This window comes from Rhinopithecus roxellana, chromosome 11, assembly GCF_007565055.1.
Source record: "Rhinopithecus roxellana isolate Shanxi Qingling chromosome 11, ASM756505v1, whole genome shotgun sequence".
In the NCBI taxonomy this organism is placed as follows: domain Eukaryota; kingdom Metazoa; phylum Chordata; class Mammalia; order Primates; family Cercopithecidae; genus Rhinopithecus; species Rhinopithecus roxellana.
The window spans coordinates 37,733,772-37,759,023 of record NC_044559.1 but is presented as its reverse complement, the minus strand read 5'-3'; the positions used below and the strand labels follow the sequence as shown (position 1 = coordinate 37,759,023).

The window sequence follows — 25,252 nt, the reverse complement described above, 5'->3', positions numbered from 1 at the left end:
GAGCTGTGCAGGTGCACAAAGAAGACCCGAGGAGAACTGCGGAGTCACCTCTAGGTGGGGGTGCCAGCCTGTCCTGGTTGCCTGGAACTGTCTGGCCTTTACACTGCAAGTCCTGCACCCTGGGAACTCCTTCAGCCCTGGGCCAACTGGGAGGATTGGTTCCCTAGGGCCAGGTTCTGTGGTTTTCAAGCTTTGCACCCTGAAGTTGTCCTGTAAGAGCTTCAGGGCTGTGGGGGAGGGGAGCAGTGTGAGGAGAGGCCAGGCGGGTGGCATTCTTACCCTTCCCCTCCAACATTTGTTGGTGTTATAATTTGGAGTTCTGTGGGAGTTAAAAAAAAAAAGTGTAAACTGCTTGAAAAAAAAGAGAGAAAAGCTTGGAAACCTGAAATGGCCTGACCAAGATGACTTAGATGAGGCGAGGCCCTGGGCCCTGGCAGCCACAGTGGGGCATGTGGCTGGCCTGGTGGGATTGGGCATGGTCCTGGGATGCCCAGCCCTGCTCACATGCACGAAATGCCAGCACAGATAGAGCAGTCACCTGGGTGTACGGAGGGCACAGCTAGCAAAATGCTCCTGGCAGTGGCCAGAGGTCTGCACAGGGTCTTGCGGAAGGCAGCGGGGCTTGGAACCGCTGGGCAACCAGCCCTGTTGATAGAATTTCTGTAATCAGCTGTGTGCACGCATGGTCGATAGAGAGGACTGGGCAAGCTGCAGGCTTTGTCCAGTCAGCCTGGCCCTCGTCTCAGGGGTGCCCCCATTTCTCCCCGAGCCACTCAGGCGGGGGCCTAGGGTGGGCTGCCTTCTCCCCAGGGCTCTCCAGGTGGTAGACTTGAGCTGGAATATCGAATGTCCTTCTGTCTGCAAGGAGTTCACAGCTAGGCAAGGTGAAACTCCCCAGGGGTGTCTGCCTGAAAGCCAGGCCCACCCTTCCACACCCCGCATGCCTCACTGTATATCTGCAGAACGACACTGACTCCAGCGTCTCAGAACAGCAGGCATTTCTTGTGGTGGTGGCCATCGACTTTGGGACGACATCCAGTGGCTATGCCTACAGCTTCACCAAGGAGCCGGAATGCATCCATGTGATGAGGTGAGTGCTGTGGGTGGGAGGGCCACGTGGCTGGTGCCAACCACTGCACCTGTGGAGACTCCAGGCAACGAGCCAGTGATTGGCACTTAGGAAGAGGGCCCTGGATTCTGTTCCAGCTCGGCTCAAGCTCACCATGCCGCTTGGGACAAGCCATTTCTGATCTCTGGGCTCCAGGCTCCTGGTTTGAAAAGATGTTGGTTTGATTCTGATTTAGTTGGTCTGGGGAGGGACCTGGGCAATATGTTTGAAGCCTGGCCCAGGTGAATTCAGCTTGTGACTTGGGTGAAAGGTGCAGACCTGTGATGTCTGTGATGGAGGGATCCAGGTGCCAGCTTGGCCACTTACTGTGTGACTTTAGGCAATTGCTGAACCTGGTAAACCTGTTTCCTCATTTGTGAAATGGGGATCCTGACAATACCTCCCTCACGAGGTGTGTGGGCAAATGAAATGAGATTGTCTATTAAATGCTTAACATGTAGTAAAATGAAAACAGGTAAGGTGCTGGTCCTTTCATCAAGTGAAGAGAAGTGTTGGGGTGTTGGTAGCCAGAGGCAGAAAGCACCTGCTGGAGAGAAAGCAGCATGAGGCGAATATCAACCAAGTGGCCCCATAGGCAAAGTTGCCCTGGGCCTCCTGGGATGCACTCTGTGCCGGGATGCCCCCTTCCCTTCCCTTCCCCACACACCCAGCACCCTGCAGGCCCCCAGCGCTACCCATCCATGGGATCCCAGGCTTGACCCATGACCTTCTTGCAGGGTGCAACCCCTCAAATCTTTGGAAGCCAAGGATTTATCACCCCAATTTTTCATTTCCAAGGGATGACTCTGAAGATACATTGTAACTGGCTTGCAGTTCCTTCAACTGAGTAATTGTGGAATTTAGTATTGCTCCTAGATTAAGATTTTTTAGTTTTGTTGTTGTTGTTATTATTTTTTTTTTAGAGACAGGTTCTTGCTCTTTTGCCCAGGCTGGAACACCGTGGTGTGATCATGGCTCTCTGCAGCCTCAAACTCCTGGGCTCAAGCAATCCTCCTGCCTTAGCCTCCCAAGTGGCTGGGACTACAGGTGCATACCACCACACCCAGCTGTTTGTATTTTAGGAATTTTTATAAAGGGTTGTGGAAAGCACAACTCATAATAAAAGTGACTCCCACCCCAATCTTGGTTTAAGTCTCATCCTTCCTCTTGAAAACCAGATGTGGCTCAGGCTGAAGCTGTTGTCCTAAGAGGGTACAGAAACTCTTGGGTGTCATGTCATCAGGAAATGATGAAAAGCCGGTTCTATAGCCAACTCTGATGACAGCATCGCCCTTGGTGTTCAGTTGTTACCAGGAATCTCTTTCCATTTAGCCAGATAGATGCTGTGAGGGTCTGTGCTGCCGCCACTGACCCCCAAGATGAAAAATCCAAGTGGAGAAGAATACGCCATTAAAGGCTAGAATCAGTGTTTATCAGCTTCTATGTAGTTGTTCTAAGAAATGTTATTTCCACAGAATAGTCATGCAGTGAAAACAGAAAAGAAGGAATGGAAATAACCTTGAACTTGCTTGGGGAGTGGTACTTATCGAAGCACCACCATAGTTCAGGGCCTCTAGAGGTGATACCTTAGTCATGGGAGAGATGTTGGAGGGAGGTTGGTTGGGTCTCCCTGAATTTTATTTCAATCATAGTAGCATAATCATGCTAATGTGACATGTTATAAGTGAGAAAGTTAACTCTTTTTTGTACTAAGTAGGAATGAAGGAATACAAATTTGAAGGGAAAAAGTTCATGGGGTCATTCTCTGCTGACAATGCCACTGTTAATATTAATGACAATTCCATTTGTGAAGGGCAGTGTGTGCAGCAGCTGCCTGGCATTGGGACCATCCCTGTGTCTCAGTGCAGTCACCTCGGGGACTTTGGCTCCTTGGGTAGGAGCAGCATCCTGATGGAGCTTGACAAGGAAATTGGTCAGGGATGATTCCAGACCCATTTGAGTGGCAAATCTCGGTGGAGGCCAGAGCTCCATCTGGACTGACATGGTCCTACTGATGCTTAATGACGTCAGGTTGGGAGCAGGTCCGGGCTCAGCTGGGAGCATGGCCACCTCCCCAGTGGGCGAGGAAAGTGGCTCATTTTCCTTCCTGCACTGCATCTCCACCTGAGGGTGCACGGGCTGTGCATGGGGTCACATGTCCAGCGGCAGGCCAGGAGCCAGGACCTGGTTGGGCAAGGAACAGCTTGGCCTCTTGGTGGCCCTGGCCTCTCTGCAGTGGCCCGAAAGGTGAGCAAATGCATTGAGTTTCCTGTCTTCCCCTTCACCCTTCCCTTGCTCTCACTGCAACCTCTCTCTCTCTCTCTCTCATTTCTTTTTAGAAATGGGGTCTTGCTATGTTGCCCAGGCTGGAGTGCAGTGATATGATCATAGCTCACTGCGATCCTCCCACCTCAGTTCCCCAGAGTGCTGCGATCTCTGTTTCTATGGTTCTTTCACCTCTGCTCCAGGATAAGTCTGAGCCCCCTGGTTTCCCTTCCCCTCCATTTAGCCCAGTTTGCCCTTATGAACAGCAGCTCTGATTCTGTCATGCCCCTGCTCTAAGAGCTTTAGTGGCTTCCCATTGTTCACAGAGTAAATGTCTAAGTCCCCAGGGTTCTCCTCAGCCTGATTCCAGCCGCTTTCCCAATCGTATTTCTCACTCTTCCCATTTTCACAGTCACTCTTCCCACCCACACACTCTCTCCAACCAATGCAATCACTTCACGTTCCCCACGAATGCCCCGGCTGGCCCACCTCTGACAGCCTGGAGTATCCTTTCCTCCTTTGAGATCCAGTTGTCTGTCTCTTCTTCAGTTCTCCCCCCAATCCTGGATTCTTTCCTCTGCCCCACCAGCTGGCACCTTGGGCCCCTTATTTGCATCTCATAAGGCAGGTAATTATGCATTTGTTTATACCTACCCTGTTTCAAAGAAGATTCAAGCTAGCAGTATATGCAAATTGAAAACACAGTGCCTAGCAAATTGTGAATTATTATTATTATTATTATTATTATTATTTTTTTTTTTGAGACGGAGTCTCGCTCTGTCGCCCAGGCTGGAGTGCAGTGGCCGGATCTCAGCTCACTGCAAGCTGCGCCTCCCGGGTTTACGCCATTCTCCTGCCTCAGCCTCCCGAGTAGCTGGGACTACAGGAGCCCGCCACCTCGCCCGGCTAATTTTTTTTATTTTTTAGTAGAGACGGGGTTTCACCGGGTTAGCCAGGAGGGTCTCGATCTCCTGACCTCGTGATCCGCCCGTCTCAGCCTCCCAAAGTGCTGGGATTACAGGCTTGAGCCACCGCGCCCGGCTGCAAATTGTGAATTATTTGAAGACACAAACGTAAAAGTTTCGTGCCAGCACCTGGTACACAGGTAGATGCTTAGAGTAGATGCTCAGTAAGCATGGAATGAAACATTAAGGCAGAGCTTGTTACTGAGCAAGAACTTTCCACTTGTCCAGTTCATCTCCTTTTTAACTGAAGTTGTGTCTCTAGCAGCTGCTCATCCAGCTGAACCAGAGTGCGTCTGGGCACCCACATCACTGACACTCATGCATACAGTAGGTGTTCAAATCTGTGCTGCCTGAACTGGGATTTTGAAAGAAGGCCCCATAACTTCTGCTTCCGTTGGTGGCAGGCGATGGGAGGGAGGTGATCCTGGTGTGTCCAATCAGAAGACGCCAACCACCATCTTGCTGACTCCCGAGAGGAAGTTCCACAGCTTCGGGTATGCCGCCAGGGACTTTTACCATGACCTGGATCCCAATGAGGCCAAGCAGTGGCTGTACCTGGAGAAGTTCAAGATGAAACTGCACACCACTGGGGTGAGCGAGCCTCTCCCCTGGCCCCAGGTCTCCCACAGTGGAGCGCCAAGGCTTCTTCAGCCTTGGGGTGGGGAAGGGATGCAACCCAGGGGGTGCTCCAGTCTCTCCCAAGCAGAAATCAGTGTCCATTTACCTTGATTTTAGACACAACCTGGCGCACACAGTGCTTTTGTGAAATATGCGATGCTTTCCAGTGTGCATGTGGGCGGGGAGATGTTCTGAATATTTAACAACTCATTTGTCTTAGAAAGGGACCTATCAGAGTAGACCCCGGTTATACCAGAGGAGTGGGGTGCTGGGGGCCTCCTGCCATGCCAGGAGTTCCCCCTTTAGCTTCTGGATTATTGAAAGATCCACATATCATGAAGGATCCACTTGGGGGCTAGAGACATGTGGGGAGCTCAGGGCAGTAGCTCTTAACTAACCAGTTTGGATGTAACAACCAGGAACAACTGGTACATCCAGTTCTCTGTGGAGAGGGGGAGCTCAGGACATGAAAGTGCCCAATAATCAGAGGTCCAACTCCCAGAGTGGTGGCCTCTGCTCCCAGCAAGCCAGTGTTCCGTAAGACATCTACATCAAATAGGCACCCCCTGCCACCCCGAAGCTTCGTAGAAAAGGATAGGGATAGGACGGAACTTTTTTGAGTTAAGCATTTTATTCCATAAAGTTTCTTTAACTTTCAGTGCTTAGAAAGGCAGGATGATGATAACGTTTAAGATCATAGACTCTAGGGCCAGATGGCCTGGGTTTAAATCTGGCCACTGGTACCTTTGAGAAATGTAATCCAAGTTACTTAACCTCTCCCTGCCTTGTTTTATCTTCTCTGTCAAATGGTGACAACGGCAGTGCCTTCCTGATGGGGATATTGTAGGGATTAAAGGAATCAAAACATGTAAAGCTCTTAGAGCCGTGCCTGGTGCAGATTAAGTTCTAGTCAAGTGCAAGCTCCTATTCAAATTGCTTTCATTTGTCTGCTGAGCACTTGCAGATGACAAAGCAAACATAAAGTGGTAAATTCAGCAGCCAGCACCCTGCCTTTCAAGGCTCTGTGCTCATCGGCGTGGTTGTCCTTCTGTGGTGCAGACCGAGTTCTGCTAGAAATGAACTGTGCCTGTTTCGCCTAATGGGATTCAATGCTGAGTATCAGGATGGCAGGTGGAAGGAAGCACGGATTTTTTTCAATTCAGAGCCATGGCTTCCTGGCGCTTGGCCACCTTTCCAAGCCTGGGAGCTGCTGCCCCAAAGCTGGGGTATGTTTGCTGGGCACCAGGAGCAGAAGGCAGATGCCTGGGAGGAGAGAGCAAGTGCAGCTAGGTCAGGATGCCACAGACGAGCTCCACGTGGCTGGCTTAGTAACTCAATGCCCATTTTCACTCCCAAGGCAAAGCATAATTACCCAGCCTGGATCAGTCTGGAGGCCCCAGTGATTTTTTTTTTCCTGGCAGTAATGAGCTTGTTGGTTCAGGAGACCTGGGGGCTTCCTCCTGATTTTTGCTCTCACTCCCTGCCCATCTCTACCCCACAGGGACTTTTCTCATCATTTTTTAATGACCTCCATCCACCAGCATCTGGGCTCTACAGAGCATCCTCTCCCTAGGACCACACTCAGCAGCTGCTTTCACTTTTGGTGGAGAAAGGAAGGCAGTGATGCTGGGCTCCTGGCGGATTAGACAGGGCAAGCCTTAAAATAGGAGCTCTTCTATTTTGGTGACTTGGTTGGCAGCGTAATGGGGAATGAAAGCTTCGTCTGTTTAGCATCATGGATGGCAGTGGGTTGGTACGATTAGGCCTCCATCGGGGGGGGATCCTGAGCATGACCGTGTGTGTTCGAATGTGGAAATAGTATGGAAATTGCATGGGGAGTGGCACCTGCTGCCTATTCTCTCTTCCTGACTTCTACTGTTGCCCCTGAAACCTCTGCTCCCAGAGGATCCAGGAGAGAGAGGGAGAGGAGGGAGCAGTGAAGGCAGGGCCTGGAGGGGATAGCCAGAGCTGTCCCCAACACAGGGGACACAGCTGCCAGCCCCCATTTGAGGGGATGCGCCCTCCTAATCTGCCTCTTTAGGCATGGGGGAACACAAACGTGGCTCACCAGGATCCTCTAGGTCCCCTTGGAGCAGTCCCTAAAGCCAGAAGACATGTTTCTCCTTTGTCCTCTTCTTACTATTGTTCCTCTTCCTCCTACCAGGACCTCACCATGGATACAGACCTGACGGCAGCAAATGGCAAGAAAGTCAAAGCCCTTGAAATCTTTGCTTATGCCCTGCAGTACTTTAAGGAGCAGGCGCTGAAGGTAGGACCGATAGTTGAGGCCAGCCAGCTGTGTGCTACGCAGTGGCACCCATGCCAGCTCCGTGTCTCGGGCTGCTGCACCTGCTGGCCAGGGTAGGAGGCACAGCCTGGAGGGAGAGTGTGGGCTTTGGAGTCAACACAGCAGGATGAACCCTCACACACTGCTGGTGGGAATGTAAAATGGTGTGGCCTCTTTGGAAAACAGTTTGACAATTCCTAAAAAAGTAAAGCGCAGAGTTACCATAGGACCCAGCAGCTCCACTCCTGGGTAGATACCTAAGAGAAGTGAAAGCAGATGTTCACACACACACATGTACGTGAATGTGCATAGCAACTTATTCATAACTATGAAAAGTGGAAGCAGTCCACATGCTGTCCACACAAACACACGTATACATGAATGTGCATAGAAACATTATTCACTATGACGAAAATCGGAAAAACTCCACATGCCCATCCGCTGATGACTGGAGAAACAAAATGTGATCTGTCTTACAAATGAATGTTATTCAGCCAGAACAAGGCCTGAGCTATTGCTACATCCTGCCACATGGAGAAACCTTGAAAACGCCATGTGACGTGAAAGAAGCCAGATACAGACAGCCACATACCGTGTGATTCCATTTGTATGAAATGTCCAGAACAGGCACTTTCACAGAAACAGAAAGCAGAGGCTTTTTCTGCCAGGGGTTGCGGGGAGTGGGAATAGGAGCGTGTGCCGAAGGATATGAGTTTTTTTGGGGGGTGATGAAATTAGGTAATGGGGTTGGTTGCGCAACCTTGTGAATACACTAAAGCCCACTGAATTACACACTTTAAAACTGGGAATTTTGTGGTATGGAAATTATATCTCAGTAAAACAAAAAGAACGGCAGGAAACATACTTAGCAGCCTTGCCATTTTGGTCAAGGTACTTAATCTTTCTAAGATCTACTTTCCTAACTGGAGAGTGGGGTGGATCACTGTACCTCCCAGGCTGATGGACAGCAAATCGGAGTGGGCATGCAGCGCCCCGCTTGGAGCTTGGTCTATAGTAGGCACTGCGTATATGGTGGCTGCTATTTCTCCCCTTCCTCCCCCTCCTCCTCTGCTCCCCCAGACCCCATGGAAGAAGCTAATAGTGTGAGCCCCCTTGGTCACCCCCACAAAGGTCTGTGGTCATGATGGCCTGAAATGCCAGAAGCATCTAATTTCGAAGTGGAATATGGCTATCCACTTGTGTCTCCTCCCACAGGCATGGAGACCAGTGGGTGGGGATCAGATGATTAAAGAGCCCTGATGTTTTGAGCTTTACCCAAAGAGATTTGGGAACTTCAGAAGCATTTGGTATTGTGTGACCACTAAAGGAAATTTAGTGAATTCTAGAAATAGGGTCAGAGGGAGACAGAGGAAGTGAGAACATGGTATTACTTTCATCTATTTAAGTACCTGTTTTTTGAGTGCCTTTAATGTGTGAAATCCTATACAAGTATGGCAGTGTATAAATCAACTCAGTATACAGGAGTGTGTGGTCAGGGTCAGAGTGGTGAGGGGGTAACTGCGGGTGCTGGGGGAGGCAGAGATTCTGTCCAGTGGGGAGCGTCATGGAAGGCTCCCTGTAGGAGGTGAATTCGGGGCAGGGTGGGGTGTGGTTGATAGGCAGCGACTGGAAGGGTGGGTATTTCAAGCTGGTGGAATGGCACAGGCTCAGCCTAGAAGGAAGAAAGCAGCAGACAAACAGCTGTGGGAAGAAAGCAGTTGGGGTGGAAGGAGAGTAAGGCTGCGGGATAAAGCCAGGATGCCGTGAGCTCAAGACAAGATAGTACAGAGCTGCGGATGGCAAGCCAAGGAACTTCTTGGTTAATGGGGAGTCCTCAAAGGATTTCTAATGGGGGAATGAGTGACAGAGCCACCGAGATAGTAGTGAAGTGTTGTATTAGTCTATTCGCATGCTGCTAATAAAGACGTATCTGAGATTGGGTAATTTATAAAGGAAAAAGTTTAATGGACTTACAGTTCTACATGCCTGGGGAGGCCTCACAATCATGGTGGAAGGTGAAGGAAGAACAAAGGAATGTCTTATATGGCAGCAGGCAAGAGAGCTTGTGCGGGGGAACTCCCCTTTATAAAACCATCAGATCTCGTGAGACTTATTCACTACCACAAGAACAGGATGGGGGAACTGCCCCCATGGTTCAGTGATCTCCACCTGGCCCCACCCTTGACACGTGGGATTATTACAATTCAAGGTGAGATTTGGGTGGGGACCATACAGCCACACCATATCAAGTGTCTTAGTCTATTTTTGTGCCACTGTGACAGAATATCACAAACTGGGAATTTATGAAAAACAGAAATTTATTTCTGATGGTCTGGAGGCTGGGAAGTGCAAGACCAAGGTGCTGGTGGGTTTGGTATCTGATGAGGGCCCTGTCTCTCCTTCTAAGATGGACCCTTGAATGCAGCATCCTTTTGCCAGGGGATGTGGATGTGGGGAAGGAACATTGTTCCTCACATGGCAGAAGGCAGAAGAGTGAAAGAGCTCACACACTCCTGAAACCTGCAAGCCTTTTTTTTTTTTTTTTTAAACAGAGTCCTGCTCTGTTGCTCAGGCTGGAGTGCAGTGGCGTGATCTTGGCTCACCACAACCTCTGCCTCCCAGGTTCAAGCAATTCCCCTACCTCAGCCTCCCAAGTAGCTGGGACTACAGGTGGGTGCCACCATGCCTGGCGAATTTTTGTATTTTTAGTAGAGATGGGGTTTCACTACTTTGGCAAGGCTGGTCTCGAACTCCTGACCTTGTGATCCACCCACTTTGACCACCCAAACTGCTGGGATTACAGGCGTGAGCCACCACACCCGGCCGCAAGCCCTTTTTATAGTGCAAAAATCCATTCCTGAGACCAGAGCTCTCATGACATAAACACCTCCCATTAGGCCCCACCACCCACCCAACACAGTTGCACTGGGAGTACATTTCCAACACATGAGTTTTGGGGGACACATTCAGAGCACAGCATAGAGAGACCCCAGTAATCCCAAGAGCCTGCAGGGTGGAGGTGGGCGGTGTGGAGGCAGCCCTCTCATTCTGCAGGTTTGTTTGCAGGGAGAGAGGGAGGCTCTGAGACACAGCCACGGGGTCATTCGGGGAGCAAGAAGGAGGACTGCGACAACCAAGAAGAAAGAGGGCCCGCAGGCTGGGAAGGAGTGGGTTCTGGGCAAACAGTATTCCACCAGTAAGGGGACAAGGGGCAGGGAGGGGCCTGGCAGCAAGGTCGTTGTGGGGTCGGGGGAGGAGGCATGGGAGGGGGAAGGAAGGGGACTGGTTCGGGAAGGTGACCACAGTCAGAGACAAGCGTCAAGCGTCATGAAGCCTGCTTGGAAGTGGAGAAGGGGTCAGCCCCTTTGTTCCAGGCGGCAAAAGGGCAGAAGGGGAGGGGCACAACGAGGTGGACCCAGGTCTGCCAGAAGAGCGAAGGTTGCAGAGGGACACGCTCAGCACCTGGTGGCCCAGGAGGCCACGTGAGGATGTGTCTGTGGGCGCCGAGGCAGGCGAAGGAGCACAGAGCACAGAGCCCACAGGGGCTCCTGAGTTAGGAGGAGGAGCCATGGGGACTGGGGGGAAATGTGGGACTCAGAAAGCCCAGGATGTTGGTGCCTTTCAAGTTTGCCAGCAGGAAAGGAGTGAGCAGCCCATCTCAGAAGGGGAGGGAGGAGGTGGAGGGAATGGCCCCAGAAGGTCAAGTGGCCATGTGGGTGGTTGTTTGTGAACTCCTCAGCTCAGCCAGAGAGGCTCCAGGGAACCTGCTGGCACCTTTCTTTCAAAGGTAGCTCCTCCCAGCAGGGAACATGCCATGAATAAATTCCAGGAGAAAAAGCTGTTTGATGTATAGGAGGAGCTAGACCTTGCCAGGGGCTGGCTGGAGTCGGAGGGAGGGGGTTATGGCTTGCTTGGCCGGAATAAGCAAAGGCAGGATATCTACTCAAGTGGGATGTCCAAGAGTCACAGAAATGAAGCCGCCCAGTGGGTCATGAAGGAAAGCCCGTGACAGTGCCTGACACATGAGATAGTCAATTAATTAATGCTGGCACCTTTCCCTTCCAAGCTGTTCCCTACCCGCTGGGGAACTGACAGCTCCTCTAAACTCTCTAGTCAGCTCAAGGAAGCCCATCATGTGTATTTTGGACCCTTTTCCTTTTAAAGAGTTTAAAATCGCCCGTCTGGCAATGGGCACCATGCTTAGAATCTTCCCGACACACATCATACCCTCACCTGCTTTTTCAAACCCAATGCAGACCTGCAAGGAAACAAAATATGATGATAAAAAATTGGTCCAAAGCAGAGATGTTTTTGGAAAGATGTTTTAAAATAGTTTACTGGATGTACTTAACACTACTGAACTGTGCACTTAAAAATGGTTAAGGTGATGAATATGGTGTGTATATTTTTACCATGAAGCATTTTTATTACAAATTTTTAGAAAAAGTAAAGGAAAAAAAAAATCACTTACTGATCAAAGAGGAAGTTAGTTCGGAGAGAAAGAGGGCGAGCCAAACCCAAGATAACTGTTTGAAACAATAGGAACAATGAGACACTGTCAGGAATTCTTTTTGTTTGTTTTTTCATCAGTCTATTAATCTTTCTTCTGTCTCCAGAGCTGATTTAGACACAGAAGTGCCTTGGTGTGTGTTTGGGTTTGATTACAGATTTGTCTGGTGAATGTGGCAAGGGGAAAAGAAAGGAAGGAAAGAACTAGCATTTATCAGAGGTCTTTGGGCCAGACATTCCTCATGTGTTTTCATTTAATCTTGCCAGTAATGCTGTGGGTTAGTTTTATGATCTCCGTGCACAGATGGGAATACTGAGTCTAAGAAGTCCTCCAGTGACATATTTTGTCTGTGTGAACCAGGTGGGAACCTCTGATGCTTCTGCTCAGCCCATTTATCAGCATGGACCTCAGTGATGTGGTTTAACCTTAACCAAAAGTTAAGGGCCGCATGGTTCTTGATGAGGTCATATCATTCATAGCCTTCCCTTCCTGTTGGGAAAACTCCCCTGATAATGCTGGCCTTGCATAAGGTAGATGACAATGATGATAGCTGCCACCAGCTGGTAAGCATCACTGTGGACCAGGCACTGTTTAGCTATGGGACCACATTTCATAACTCAGACCTTCATGGAGTCAAGATAGACTACTAGCCAACATGAATATTACTGCTAGCCAACATGAATATTATATAGTACTATAAGTGTTTAACTGTACATAGCACATACTTATGTACACCCACAAATCATCCTTGCAAACATGCTTACAAGCAAGAACCCTCATGGCTCAACCAACTGTAGAACATAATATCAACAGCCAAAAACCAAGCTCTTCCCCAAGGATACCAACCAACACTGTCATTCATTTATCGTACATAGTACGATAGACTAGACTCTGGGTCTCAATTTTGGCTCTGCTACTTTCTAACTGTACAGTGGTCAAAAAGGTACTGAGCATATCAAAGTCTCAGTATCCCCATTTGTAGGAAAGGGGGCACAGTGAGAATCCCTTTCTTTTTTTTTTTTTTTTTTTTTGAGACGGAGTCTTGCTCTGTTGCCCGGGCTAGAGTGCAGTGGCCCGATCTCAGCTCACTGCAAGCTCCGCCTCCCGGGTTTACGCCATTCTCCTGGCTCAGCCTCCCGAGTAGCTGGGACTACAGGCGCCCGCCACCTCGCCCGGCTAGTTTTTTTGTATTTTTAGTAGAGACGGGTTTTCACCGTGTTAGCCAGGATGGTCTCGATCTCCTGACCTCGTGATCCACCCGTCTCGGCCTCCCAAAGTGCTGGGATTATAGGCTTGAGCCACCGCGCCCGGCCAGAGAATCCCTTTCTAACAGGATTCTTCACTGGATGAATAGAGACAAGGTATGCAAAGTGCTTAATAAGGTGGCAGATACATGCTAAGCACTCAGTAACTGTAGCTCTCCATAAATCATCAATCCTCTCAACAATCTTGGGAGCTAGGCATTATCCCCACTGCACAGATATGGAAACTGAGGCCTGAGAAGTTGTCACTTGTCCAAAGTCACATGATTAGGAAGTGGCCAAAGGGATTTCCTCTGATCCTCCTCTCTCCAGCCCACGGTCCCATTCAGTGAGGGAAAGGGGCTAGAGCTCCCTGCTTGCTGAATATTCAGGAAACAGATCTTTGCTCTCTGATGCTGATAAGTTTGGGGGGGGCCTGAAACTGGCTCCTGAAGAGCTTTGGCGGGAAGCCTGGATTCAGTGAAGCTACAGGAGGCTGCCCCAGGGACCAGCTGCCACTTGACCTGTTGCATTTCTTTCCCTTGGCTTCAGGAGCTGAGTGACCAGGCGGGTTCAGAGTTCGAGAACTCTGATGTCAGATGGGTCATCACGGTGCCTGCCATCTGGAAGCAGCCGGCCAAGCAGTTCATGAGACAAGCTGCCTACCAGGTGAGGGTGGGGTCAGGGTGGGTGGAAGCCAGAGGAGAAGGACCCAAGATGCCCAGGGTGGTGACTGTAGCCCCGCCCAGGTACCTCCCACATTCACTGGCCTCCGTGGGAGGCAGCAAGGAGGCTCCCCTAGGCAGGGTGGGGGCTGGGAGACAAGGAACCTTCCCGTTCCTCAAGGAGGGAGCAATGGGGGTCAGTTCTACAACAAGAGCTGTGTTCAGTTTCCTTCCTGGCTTTCTACATTTCCAGGTCATGTTTCTACTGCGGAGTCTCCAGGGCTAGGATTTCAAAGCTGTGGTTCAGAGACATTTCTCTGTGGGTGAAATGAAGTGATAATCTTAAGGGAAAGGCTTGGGAAACAGGAATATTTGAATAAGAAAGCAAGCAAGCCAAGGCCATTGGCCGAGAACCAGGCATTTCAGCTTGGCATGGAGGCTGAAAACTGCATGTCTACTGCAGCAAAGAAAGGAAGTGTGATTGTTCCTTGCACGCTTCACTCAGCAGGGGCTGTGTTGGAGATGGCAGACCCTTGCAGAGGGCGGTGGCATGGCCAAGGGGCATACCAGGCACAGGCGCTTGTTGGCCAGGGAGACAGATGCTCCAGTGCCAGTGGCCACTCCATCCCTGTGGGCACTGGGGGGCGGCTGCTGTGAGGGTCTGGCTTTGAGGCAGGAATGGCAGGCCATGCTCACCTGTTGTTATGGTCCCTAGGACAGGACAGAGCTGGCTCCTGTTGCATTTAAGCCCCTGGGCGTATGAACACCCATGCCTGGGGCCTGGGTCAGCTCTCTGTGTGTTGAGAGTCGGTTTTCTGAGTCTTCAGCTGAGGCTGGGTTGTGTGGCAAGTCACCAGAGTCATTAGATGTCCCCTCCCCGCTGTCATGCCTCTCAGAAAGCATCCTGCCCACCTTTCCCAGGCGTCGTACCTCTGATTTTGTTTGTGACCCGCAGAGTCAACCCGGAACCCCAGCATAGTTGAATGGCCATGGGAACCTCAGCATCATGAATTGCATTCAGCGCTCACTCAGAAGGCTTGACTCCAAGTAGCACGCAGTTCAACTTGCATGCAGTCAAGGGCGAGGAGTCCCCTCCCTGCACTCTCTCCCCTTCCCCAGGCTGCTTCCTGTGCACTCCCCTGCCTCCGTGCAGCGTGAGAATCTGGCTCAGTGTATGTACCTGCCAAAAATAGATCTGTTTTTATAGGGATGAAGGAAGAGGGTGGAAGCTCCAGAGAGAGGCAAGCTCTTTAAAAACGGAAGAAAAAAAATGCAGTTTAGCCATTCACAGAAGCCCTGGGCATCACGGAGCACAACCTCCATAGTGTCAACCTTCTGGCAGGGCCCAGAAATGGGGCATCGGGGCACAGCTGTCTACAGAGACGCTGCTCAGCGTTCTGAGTTTTTCCCAGGAAGAATATTCAAGATTCATGGTTTTGACTCTTTTCCCAACCCACAGGAAGACTTCAGCAACAAATGTGTGACCCACAAAAAGGTCATTCTTATTTATAGCCTGAAAAAAAAAAAAAAAGAGGTGCAGTGGCTGGTAAATTTGTCAGGGGAGTTAGAGCCCTGGGCTGACTCTTCCAAGAGGTGGGACAGGAGGCGTGGGGCCCTTACACTGGGGAGTCACAGAGGAGGACACCAAGTCCCTGGGGGTTGGTGGAATCAAATAGGTGCCTCAAGAGAGAAAAGGGCCTGCAGCTCTTGGGTGAGGACAGATGTGAGCTGTGTTTATGAATGTGGGGAATTTGCTTTCAGAAGTCCAGAGACATGCTGTTTCCTCGAGGCCAGCTGACTTTGGTACAGTGTTTTTGCAGCTTCATTTTTGATCCTTTGCAGTTCTGGTTTGGTACTTTTGTTCCATTGACAGCCGCTGAGTGGATTTAAAGATGGCAGCGATCATTCAATTGTTTTTTGTTCATGCATTTATTTATTCATTAAACAGAACTATACTAGAGACCTATCTCTGTCAGGACTGTGATAGGCACTGGATTCTATACCCAGCCAAGGCAGGGATCCAGCTCTTGGGTTGCTCACAGCCAAATGGTTCACTGAAACCTTCCATACTTGTGGGTTAGGGAGAGGGGTGCATTGGGAAGCACAGTTGCTTTGCAGACATTGCTGCAGTCTCTTTAGCCTGTCTTCTGGAGAGTCTTAGGACAAAGTGGAAATGAAATTTGCAACTCTATGGGCAAAATTAACATCTCTCTACTCTCTCTCCATCCCCCATTATTATACAGAATAAGAAAGATGATGATTAATTTTATATGTCAACTTGACTAGGCCATAGGATGCTCAGATATTTAGTCAGTCATTATTCTGAGTGTTCCTGTGATAAAATTCAACATTTAAATCAATAAACTGAGCAAAGTGGATGGCCCTCCTTGAGGAAGGTGGGCCCCATCTAATCAGTTGAAGGCCTGAATGGAGCAAAAGACGGACCCTCCCAAGTAAGAGGGAGTTCCTCCTGCATGACTGCCTTTGAGCTGGGTCATTGTTTGTTTGTTTTTCCCTGCCTTTGGACTCAAACTTAAACATTGACTGTTCCTGGGTCTCAAGCCTGCCAGCCTATACCATGGATTCTCCTGGGTCTCCAGCTTGCTGGCTGCAGATCTTGGAACTTCTCAGCCTCTATAATTGCATAAGCCAAATCCTTATAATTATTTGTCTGTCTGTGTGTCTGTATGCCCCACTGGCCTACTGGTTCTGTTTCTCTGGAGAACCCCGACTAATACAGTGTCCGAGCACAGAACATAGTTCTCAGCCTAGCAGCTTCTGCGAGTACCCACCAGGCACCCGTGTATGTGAAAGGTATTGAATCAGGTGGACATCTGTCTCCTTCTGCAAGGCGGTGGCTGCCCACTGATCCTTCTACCCAAAGTGCATCCCATCCCATGGGCCCGACTTCAGGCAGGAGAGCTGGTAAGATGAGGTAGAGTGGCTGCTCCAGTAGGACAGTTGGAGAACTGGTCACGTCTACTCTGCTTGTGTGGGAAAAATGGAGCCCCTCCTTCCAGGCTTATCAGAAGCCTCCTGAGCACAGGTTTGTGGGGCAGTGGTGGGGACTGAACTTGAACCTCCCACCTGTCAGGTGGAGGAGAAAGCAGCCTGGAAGCAGAGCTGGGAGATGATGTGAGGAGCAGGTCTGGAGTTCTGGGACCTCCGCTGGGGCAGGCTATGGCTCACTGCCTGTAAAGGCTGCAGAGAGGGTGCACAGATGCAGTTTCATCAGTGAAACTCCAGAAACTCGCCTCGTGTTGAGTGCTTGTTGAAAAGATGGGTTAAACCTTTATCTTTTGTAATTCCCGGACTCAAGCCATCTTTACACCCTTTAAGAGCATTCAGTGAAAAGATGGTGACAGAAAGAACAGCTGATCCCTCTTCTGAGGCCTTTAGAAAAGACTTAGAACCGGAGACTGTTCTGAAGCTGAGGGGATTGTGGATAGGAAATAGTCCAGTTTATGTCTAAGGGCATTTTGCCTAAAATGTGTAACTCTAGTAGGCTGCGGAAACCTGTTAAATAAATGCTGCTCCCATATGTACAATGATCTCATCTAACATGGAGATGCAGCTTCTTCTGCCTCCCTTTCTGAACAAGCTGCGGTGAAAAATGGTCATCAGGAAAACAAAATAGTGTAACACCCCAAACTGCTGCAGCTGTAGCCTTTTTGTAGCCTGCCCACAGACCAGCAGAGCACTTAACTGATCTGGCCATTTTTTCTCAGCTGTGGACACAGTGGCAGATTCTCCTGGCTGATTGCAAGGCAGAGGAGCAGAGTAGTTGGTGTAAACACCACCTGCTCCCCTCCTGAGTCTCCCTGGAGTGTGGTTTTCTCACGTGCTTCTCCTGAGTGAAACTCGTGATCACAGAGGAAGGCTCTAAAAAGCTACCACGATGGTGCTCCTGCAGCCCCGAATTCTTGGAGGAGTCAAATGGGGCAGCATATGCTCTTGGTTCAGATACTTCCTGTATGTAGAATCCATCCCCAGGTCGTGTCTGTGGAATGCAGGGATGAGGGCCAGGAAACTGCAGAAGAAAGGCTGGCTGGAGGGCTGGTGGGTCCATTCGTTCGACAGCTACCTCCTGAACACCTACTGTGTGCTCTGGGGCAAGAAGAACTGAGCGTTGCCGTTAGAAAATCCACCATCCTGCGGGAGAGGCTACACGTATCTGCACTGTTAGTAACAGGGGTGTCCAATCTTTTGGCTTCCCTGGGCCACACTGGAAGAAGAAGGAATGTATTGGGTCACACATTAAATACACTAACACTAATGATAGCTGATGAGCTAAAAAAAAATCGCAAAAAAAAAAAAATCTCATCATGTTTTAAGAAAGCTTACAAGTTTGTGTTGGGCTGTATCTAAAGTCGGCCCGGCCTGTGGGCCATGGGTTGGACAAGCTTGGTGTATAGGACTGGAGACAGAATATGTTAAGTGCTTAGCAGGGGCCCCAGTGGAGGGAGGGCTCACGCGGGAGTAGTAACCGTGAGGTACCTTCTCCAAAGGCAGAATCAGCAAAGACAGAGACAGTGTTCTGCGGCTGCAGTTGACCTGGCGTGATCCCAGGCAAACAGACCCATAGGTTTGCTGAGGGCTGCCAGATGGAGGGCTTCTGTTGAGGGTGGCTGCAAGTGTTAATGCAGAAACGGAGCTTGCACTTCCAGGCATTGGGTCTTCTGTCCAGAGAGAAAGACAGGTGGGTTTTTGAGAGCCTGGGCGATGCTTTAGCATTTCCTCCTTTTCTCAGAGTCCGCAGCAGCTCTGGGACTCCTGGGGAGGTTAAATTTGTGCAGAGTCTGCTGCCTCTTCTCACCTCTCCTTCTCAGCTCTCTTCTGTGACCTCCATGGGGGTTTGTGGGTGGGACACAGCCCCTCACTGGACAGGAGCTGGTGGAAGCAAAGGAGCGTGGTTACTTTGTCCTGGGCCTCCCAGACACTGCCTGGAGCCGTGACCTTGCCTTTTCCTGCCGTTGGGAGTGGGGTTCTCTTCACCTTTGCTTCCTGCCTGCATCCTTTTCCTGGTACAGTGGGGAACCCCCTGTGGAAACAGGCCAAAGCTTTTGCCGTGGAGCTGAGGCCAGCCCAGCTGGAGAGGGACAGATGAAAGGCCTCCCCTGAGGGGGCCAGCCCAAGCTATTTTCCACAGACTTGGGGCAGCCTGAGTGTCTTCAGGATGTGAGAGTGTCCTGGGCAGAGGACAGTTCTGTTGGATTGTCAGTTGCACACAGGCACACTTGGATGCCCTCGAGTTGTAGAATTTTACACAGGGCTCTTCACCCCTCTGGACTGCTGGATCTAATTTTCCATATAAAGATTTCCCATCTAAGTCAGAGTTCCTGCTCAATTTCAGGGGTAGTGTGGGTAGAGAGATGGGGGCAGAGCTTACAGTGTGGGAAGAGGGATGAGGGGCAGAGCTTATGGTGTGGAAAGAAGGATGGGGGTGGAGCTTACAGTTTGGGAAGAGGGATGAGAGGCACAGCTTATTGTGTGGAAAGAGGGATAGGATGGGGCTTATGGTGTGAGAAGAAGGATGGGGGTGGCGCTTATGGTATGGGAAGAGGGGGCAAGGGGCAGAGCTTATGGCGCCCTTTCTCCCTTCCCATCCCTGTCCCTGCTGCCGTGGCCCAGGCCCATCTTGCTTTTTCTGGCCCTGCAGGGGGCCTCACTGCTGCAAGTCCCACCTGGCAGGCTGACATCCCAGTGGGACGTGGCAACCGTAATGTAGCGTCTGGGTCTTTGCCTTTCTTCCCTCACACCAACTCCCTGGGCTCCGCTCATGGGTCTGCCCCCGCCCTCAGTTGAGTTTCAAGTTTGAACTTTGGAGGAGAATTGTATACACACAGGCCCGGCAGTTTCTTTGCAACAAGTTGGCCCTTTTTACCCCGTTTTGTGGAAGCTTTCCCCTTGGAGCTTCTATTCTCCTGGGAGGTCCTTGACTCCACAAGCTACAAGGATGGAAGAATCAGCACAGGAGCTGTCCCTTGGAAGGGGTCCCTCTTGGTCTTATTTGGGATTTCTTCCTCCTGGGCCCTTGGGATCCAGGCTCAGAGGCTTCACCTTTCCCGGGGGCACTGCACGTGTGACAGCCACGTCCTCTTTCACTTTAACCGCCAGCCACGTTTGTGCCAAGGATGTCTAATGTGACCCTGTGAGGGTGAAGCTGGGGAGGGGGGACTTTTACTTGCTTGAATAGGGGGCAGTGGGAAATCCTGTCACGCACCTGAGTCAGGGCCCTGCTGACCAATGTCGCCTAAGGGCAGATCCAGCCTCTCTGACCCATGGGCTGAGCTGATGGGCATTGATGCTGCCCGGGTGGTTGGCCGTAGCGGAGGGTACTAGGTGATGGGAAGAGGGTTCGCCGCGGACAGTACAGGACATGAGAGTGGTGGTTCTTACCTGATTTTATAACGTCAGCCTTCCAAATATGGTTCTGCCATTTTGAGGCATTTGGTATTTACAGAGTGAAGATGTTCAGTCACCTGCCTGCTGGTAGTATCAGTTTTAGCGCTGAAAGTCTCGCATCCCAGGAAATCCCTCTATCCTGGGCAAACCGGGACAGTGGGCAACCCTCCTTCTCTTTCTACGTAAAGTGAAGGAGTTGACAAATAGCCCTGAAGGTCCTTTGCATTCTTTTTTTTTTTCTGGAAATGGAGTTTCACTCTTGTTGCCCAGGCTGGGGTGCAGTGGCACCGTCTCGGCTCACTGCAACCTCCGCCTCCCAGGTTCAAGCAATTCTCCTGCCTCAGCCTCCCAAGTAGCTGGGATTACAGGTGCCGCCCCCACCATGCCCAGCTATTTTTTTGTGTGTGTATTTTTAGTAGAGACGGGGTTTCATCATATTGGTCAGGCTGGTCTCGAACTCTTGACCTCAGGTGATCTGCCTGCCTCGGCCTCCCAAAGTGCTGGGATTACAGGTGTGAGCCACCGCACCTGGCCACTTTGCATTCTTAATACCTGAAGATCCCCTTCCCTCCTTGCCCAGTAATTGGACCTCCCAAGCCCCTCTGCCCATGATGAGACTGGCTTCCCCTGGTGAGAGGTTATTTGTGCGTGTGTGACATTAGGAGACCTTCTGAACCTGGTCTGCAAGAAGAATGCACTAAACCCCAGGGGTCTGGTATACAGCTCGAGGCCTTCCTCCCAGTAGGAATGGTATGAAGGCAGCATCCCAAGATTCCTAAGAAACGGCAGAAAGTCAGCAGCATGGCAGTGGCAGGGATGAAGTGTGCTTCCGTGGGCAACTGGGCTGGCAACCGAGGACACTCGTGGGCCTGAATGGTTTCCAGAAGCACGTGGGGCCTCCTGCTGCAGTTCAAGGCCATGAGAGGTGCCAGGGAGCTGGTTAGAGGCCCAGCCATGCTGTTTGTCTGAGCATCCTCAGAAGGGTTGTCCCAGGGCCTCCTGGGCTGGCTCTTCTGAAGGCCCACAGGAGTGGTGACTGGGACAGGTCAGATGTCACAGAGCAGAAGCATTTCTGCCTACTACAGGCTAAGGCCCCAAATGTCTGCAGATGGGAGCCACAGATGAGAACTTGGGGATCAGATTATTAAAGGAATATTTATTACATATGTGATATATGTGTATAATGAAACTATTAAAGGGTGGCGGCTTTGAATAAGATACCTGCTTGCTGACTCAACCGCACTCTAGAGAATGAGGGACTCTATGAGATTCCAGGAGGGGCTTCCGCCTGGAGCCACTGCTCATCTGACACCCCCAGTAGCCAAATCTCAGGAACCCTCCTGGTGCTCTGGAGATAACAGGTCGGTTACCCAGATAGCAAAATCAAATGCTTGCGCTGCTGAGGCCCAGCCATGGTCTGTTTCCGAGGCCACCAAACATAGGGGTTTGCTCCGACTTGGTCAGACCGTGTGGTATATTACAACTGAGAACAGATCACCTGCCTCCCACCCTGTGATGGTTTGGAAAGTTTTGGGGTCTCTGCAACTCCGTGCCTCCAACCACCGGAGCGTGGAAGCCCGTGTGCATCCTACAGTCCGTATTCCCCCTGCCCTTCCCCATGGTGCTGCTCAGCTGTGAAAGAAGTAGGCCCGAAGTGCAAGAGGCCCCCCAGCCAGAGCTCCTGGCGTTTCCCCAGGGTGCCTGTACATTTTCTTTGGCCACCCTGGGGTGTTTGGGTATCTGGCCTGGGGCCAGTACCGAGGCACCCCGATATGACACTGTGCAGAGGACTGTGTAGAGAATGTCCCACAGAAGCACAGCACAAATGCACCCTCCTTAGGGATGTCAGCCCACGCATGGGTGTCCTGTGAGCAGGCCGGCCCAGGGGGCCCTGGGTCCCAGCCTCTGTTTCTGTCTTCCAGGCAGGCCTGGTCTCACCTGAGAACTCGGAGCAGCTCATCATTGCCTTGGAGCCTGAGGCGGCCTCTATCTACTGCCGAAAGCTGCGGCTACACCAGATGATTGAGCTGAGCAGCAAGGCAGCCGTCAATGGGTACAGCGGCAGTGACACAGTAGGAGCTGGGTTTACACAGGGTACCTCTGCTCTCTCTCTCCCCCTCCTGCTCTCCTTCCCTCCCAAGCCCTGGATGTCTCTCTCCCTCTGATGATTTTAAAGGCACTTAGTGTCAGTGAAGAATCAGGATACTCCAGGAGGAGGTGGGCTTTAAGCACCTCTCTGCTCAGCCCCCCTACCTGGCCCCTCCAAGGACCCCCATAAATGGAGGCATGGTTACCCTGGTTCATCACCCACCAAATGCCTGGGGATGGGGAGCTTCTCTCTAAGAACCTGAGGGTAGCCTGAGAGCAGTTCTTGGCCTTGCATTGTACTAGGCTCTTAATCTTTCTTGTGTATTAACAGATTCTTAATCTAATTCCATTGCCTGTTATTAATTCTCCATTAAGACTGTTGATTTATTGCTGACTCACTCATTGGGCTGCTTCATGTGTGATGAGCTCATTATGTGTCTTCGCTGAGAGTTTAAAATGCAGATGAAACCAGCTGACTTTCCTGACCTAGGTGATGCTCGCTTAGCTGTGGGAAGGAGCACTGCCTTAGGGAGACTCAGGATGGGGTTTTAAAAAGCTTTTTCTCTTTAATAATTACCTGCAGGCAAGTGGGTCATGGCCTTGGTCATGGAACTTGGTTCCCTGGTATCCAGGGCTCTGTGGGTGTGTTGAGGGCTATAGGGTTTGCAGACATGCCCTGTCAGGGTCAAGACACCAATGTGAGCATGGGCGCTAAGTGGGAGCACTGTGGGGGTGGCGCTGGGCACTGCAGCTCTGAGCTCTGTTCCCAGACGAGGGCTTTGAGGGCAGATACCCACCTGTCACCCATGTTCACCCCCATCCCCCACCAGAAGGCCCCAGGCCTGGGAGGAGGAGAGGGAAGAAGGCATCAGTGAGGACCGTTGCTGAGTTGTTCCTGCCACAAGTTTGTTCCCAACTTTTCTTTGGACCCCACACCCAAGGCCCGTCCCTGCACTTCCCAAGGCACCAGGCCAGGCTCACCCTGAGCCCATGTGTATTCCTGCTTAGATGGTCTCAGGCTGCCTCCTCCAGGCCTCCCCTCTTGCTCTTGAGAGAAGCAACTCTGCCCCAGAGGCCCCCCGTCTGTATTTCAATCCCAAGATTTAGGAGTCTGGGAACCTCAGCCACAAAGCAGTAGCAAAAGACTCCCTTGTCACCAGGCTGCTGCCCTAGCCTGCCAGGAGTGGTGTGCTCACGCCTTAGATCTGATTTACCCAGAATGAATGGAAAGAGCTTCCCTTTAAGAGCTGAGGACTTGACTTGCCCCTTTCTACCAATGCTCGGCCTCCTCAAGGCTCACCGAGGCTAGCCTTATTGCTGACTAAATCAAATGCATTCACATTTTGAATACTCAGAGGTTTATTTAAATTTTAAACTTCATTGTTTTCACTGGAAAAAAGAGGAAAGACTAAGTTTATATCTTACATGCTGATTCTTCATGTTGTTCACAAACACAAATTCATGACCAGTAGCTAATTCTAGAATAGCTGTTTTTAACTTTTTGTGAGTATAACACATTTTAGGGGGAACATCTGTTTTTAAAAGATTGCCTTCCCTAAGAGTTTTTGATTTCCTTTCCCTTAATGTATCACATCTGCCCCCACACTGCTCTGTGTTCCTGTCCTGTGGCTTGTGGAATTTGCTGTCTCTGTGTGCTCAGAGGGTCTTCCTGGTTTTTGAAATCCTCAAGTTGTCGGGCACCGCCCCTCCGAAGGGCAGTGAGGCAGTGGGTTTGGCGACAGCCTCACTTTACAGTGAGAACCTCTCTCCCAGGAGACGAGTGCTGTCTGGGGAGAGCCTGGCAGAGCACTTAACCAGGAGCACCTGAGATGCCTCAATGCTCCTCCGTGACTGAAGGCCAGTGGGTGCCACGGGGAGAAATGGAGGTGGTGCTCAGCTCCAGCATCGCAGGGTTTGCTGTCAGCATGATTTTACTCGTGAAGGATTGAATGGGATCGATAAAGGATACATTTTTCACAATCTGAGGCTTAATTTGCCTGAAAACTTGGCTAATTTTTGAGAGCTCAGTACATGTCGTATTAGCCTCGCTTGGCTGTATTTTATGAATGCCATTTTTTAAACTATCTAGATGGCTTTAGAAAACCAAATGCCAGCCGGGCGCAGTGGCTTACACCTGTAATCCCAGCAGTTTGGGAAGCCAAAGCGGGCAGATCACGAGGTCAGGAGATCGAGACCATCCTGGCTAAAATGGTGAAACCCCATCTGTACTAAAAATGCAAAAAATTAGCCGGGCGTGGTGGCGGGTGCCTGTAGTCCCAGCTACTCGAGAGACTGAGGCAGGAGAATGGCGTGACCCCGAGAGGCGGAGTCTGCAGTGAGCCGAGATCGTGCCACTGCACTCCATCCAGCCTGGGCGACAGGGCAAGACTGTCTCAAAAAAAGAGAAAAGAAAAAAAGAAAACCAAATGCCCATTACAAAGTCTGCAGCAGGCTCATCTGGAGCCCGTGCTGGGAGCAGGAGAGAGGCCCCGAGTTTGGGGAGCTCTCCCAGGCCCACAGGAACTCTTTAATCAAGGGATGCCTCCCTCTCCACTCTAAACCAAGCCCTGATTTAGAAGAACTTGGAGCTGGCCTGGTGTTTGCAATTCTAATCCCCAGGGAAGAAGTTGTTTTGTAAACACTGTGTTCTTTGCTGAAAGAGGCCAGAGGGTCAAGGGTGCTTTATTGGATAACCAGCAGCAGAGGGGTTTCTAGAACAATTCAAAATCAGCAGCACCAGCTTAGGGACTGAACAACAACAGAATATTGGGAGGGGGCGAGGTTGTGGGATGGGGCAGCAGAGCCATGGACAGCGAAGCCTTCCCCTGTAACATCAGGGGCTGCCCTCCATCGCCCTCAGTTATCATTTGCTGAGTACTGAGTCTCACACTTGGCGTGTTGCCTTCATTATCACCTACTGTGTGCTGGCTGATGATACGTTGGAGACTCAGTCCTTGTTCTGCCCACGAGGAATTTAAGCCAACTATTAATATCCCCATTTTATGGACAAGGAAACTGAAGCCCAGAGGGTCGATTTGCCCAAACTCCCACCTTGGCGGTGCCTTGCCGCCCCCCAGGTGCCCTTTCACAGCACCCGTCT

At 50.8% G+C, this 25,252-nt stretch overlaps 1 protein-coding gene across 1 annotated transcript in view; it reads left to right on the top strand.

Annotated features, from left to right (window-relative positions):
- HSPA12A (heat shock protein family A (Hsp70) member 12A) overlaps positions 1-25,252 on the top strand; it is a 75,123-nt gene that overhangs the window by 37,727 nt on the left and 12,144 nt on the right. Inside the window, exons 3-7 of the mRNA XM_030940302.1 lie at positions 963-1,090; positions 4,743-4,929; positions 7,121-7,225; positions 13,547-13,663; positions 21,987-22,158. Coding sequence (XP_030796162.1) covers positions 963-1,090; positions 4,743-4,929; positions 7,121-7,225; positions 13,547-13,663; positions 21,987-22,158 — 709 coding nt within the window. The remainder of the gene's footprint in view (positions 1-962; positions 1,091-4,742; positions 4,930-7,120; positions 7,226-13,546; positions 13,664-21,986; positions 22,159-25,252) is intronic.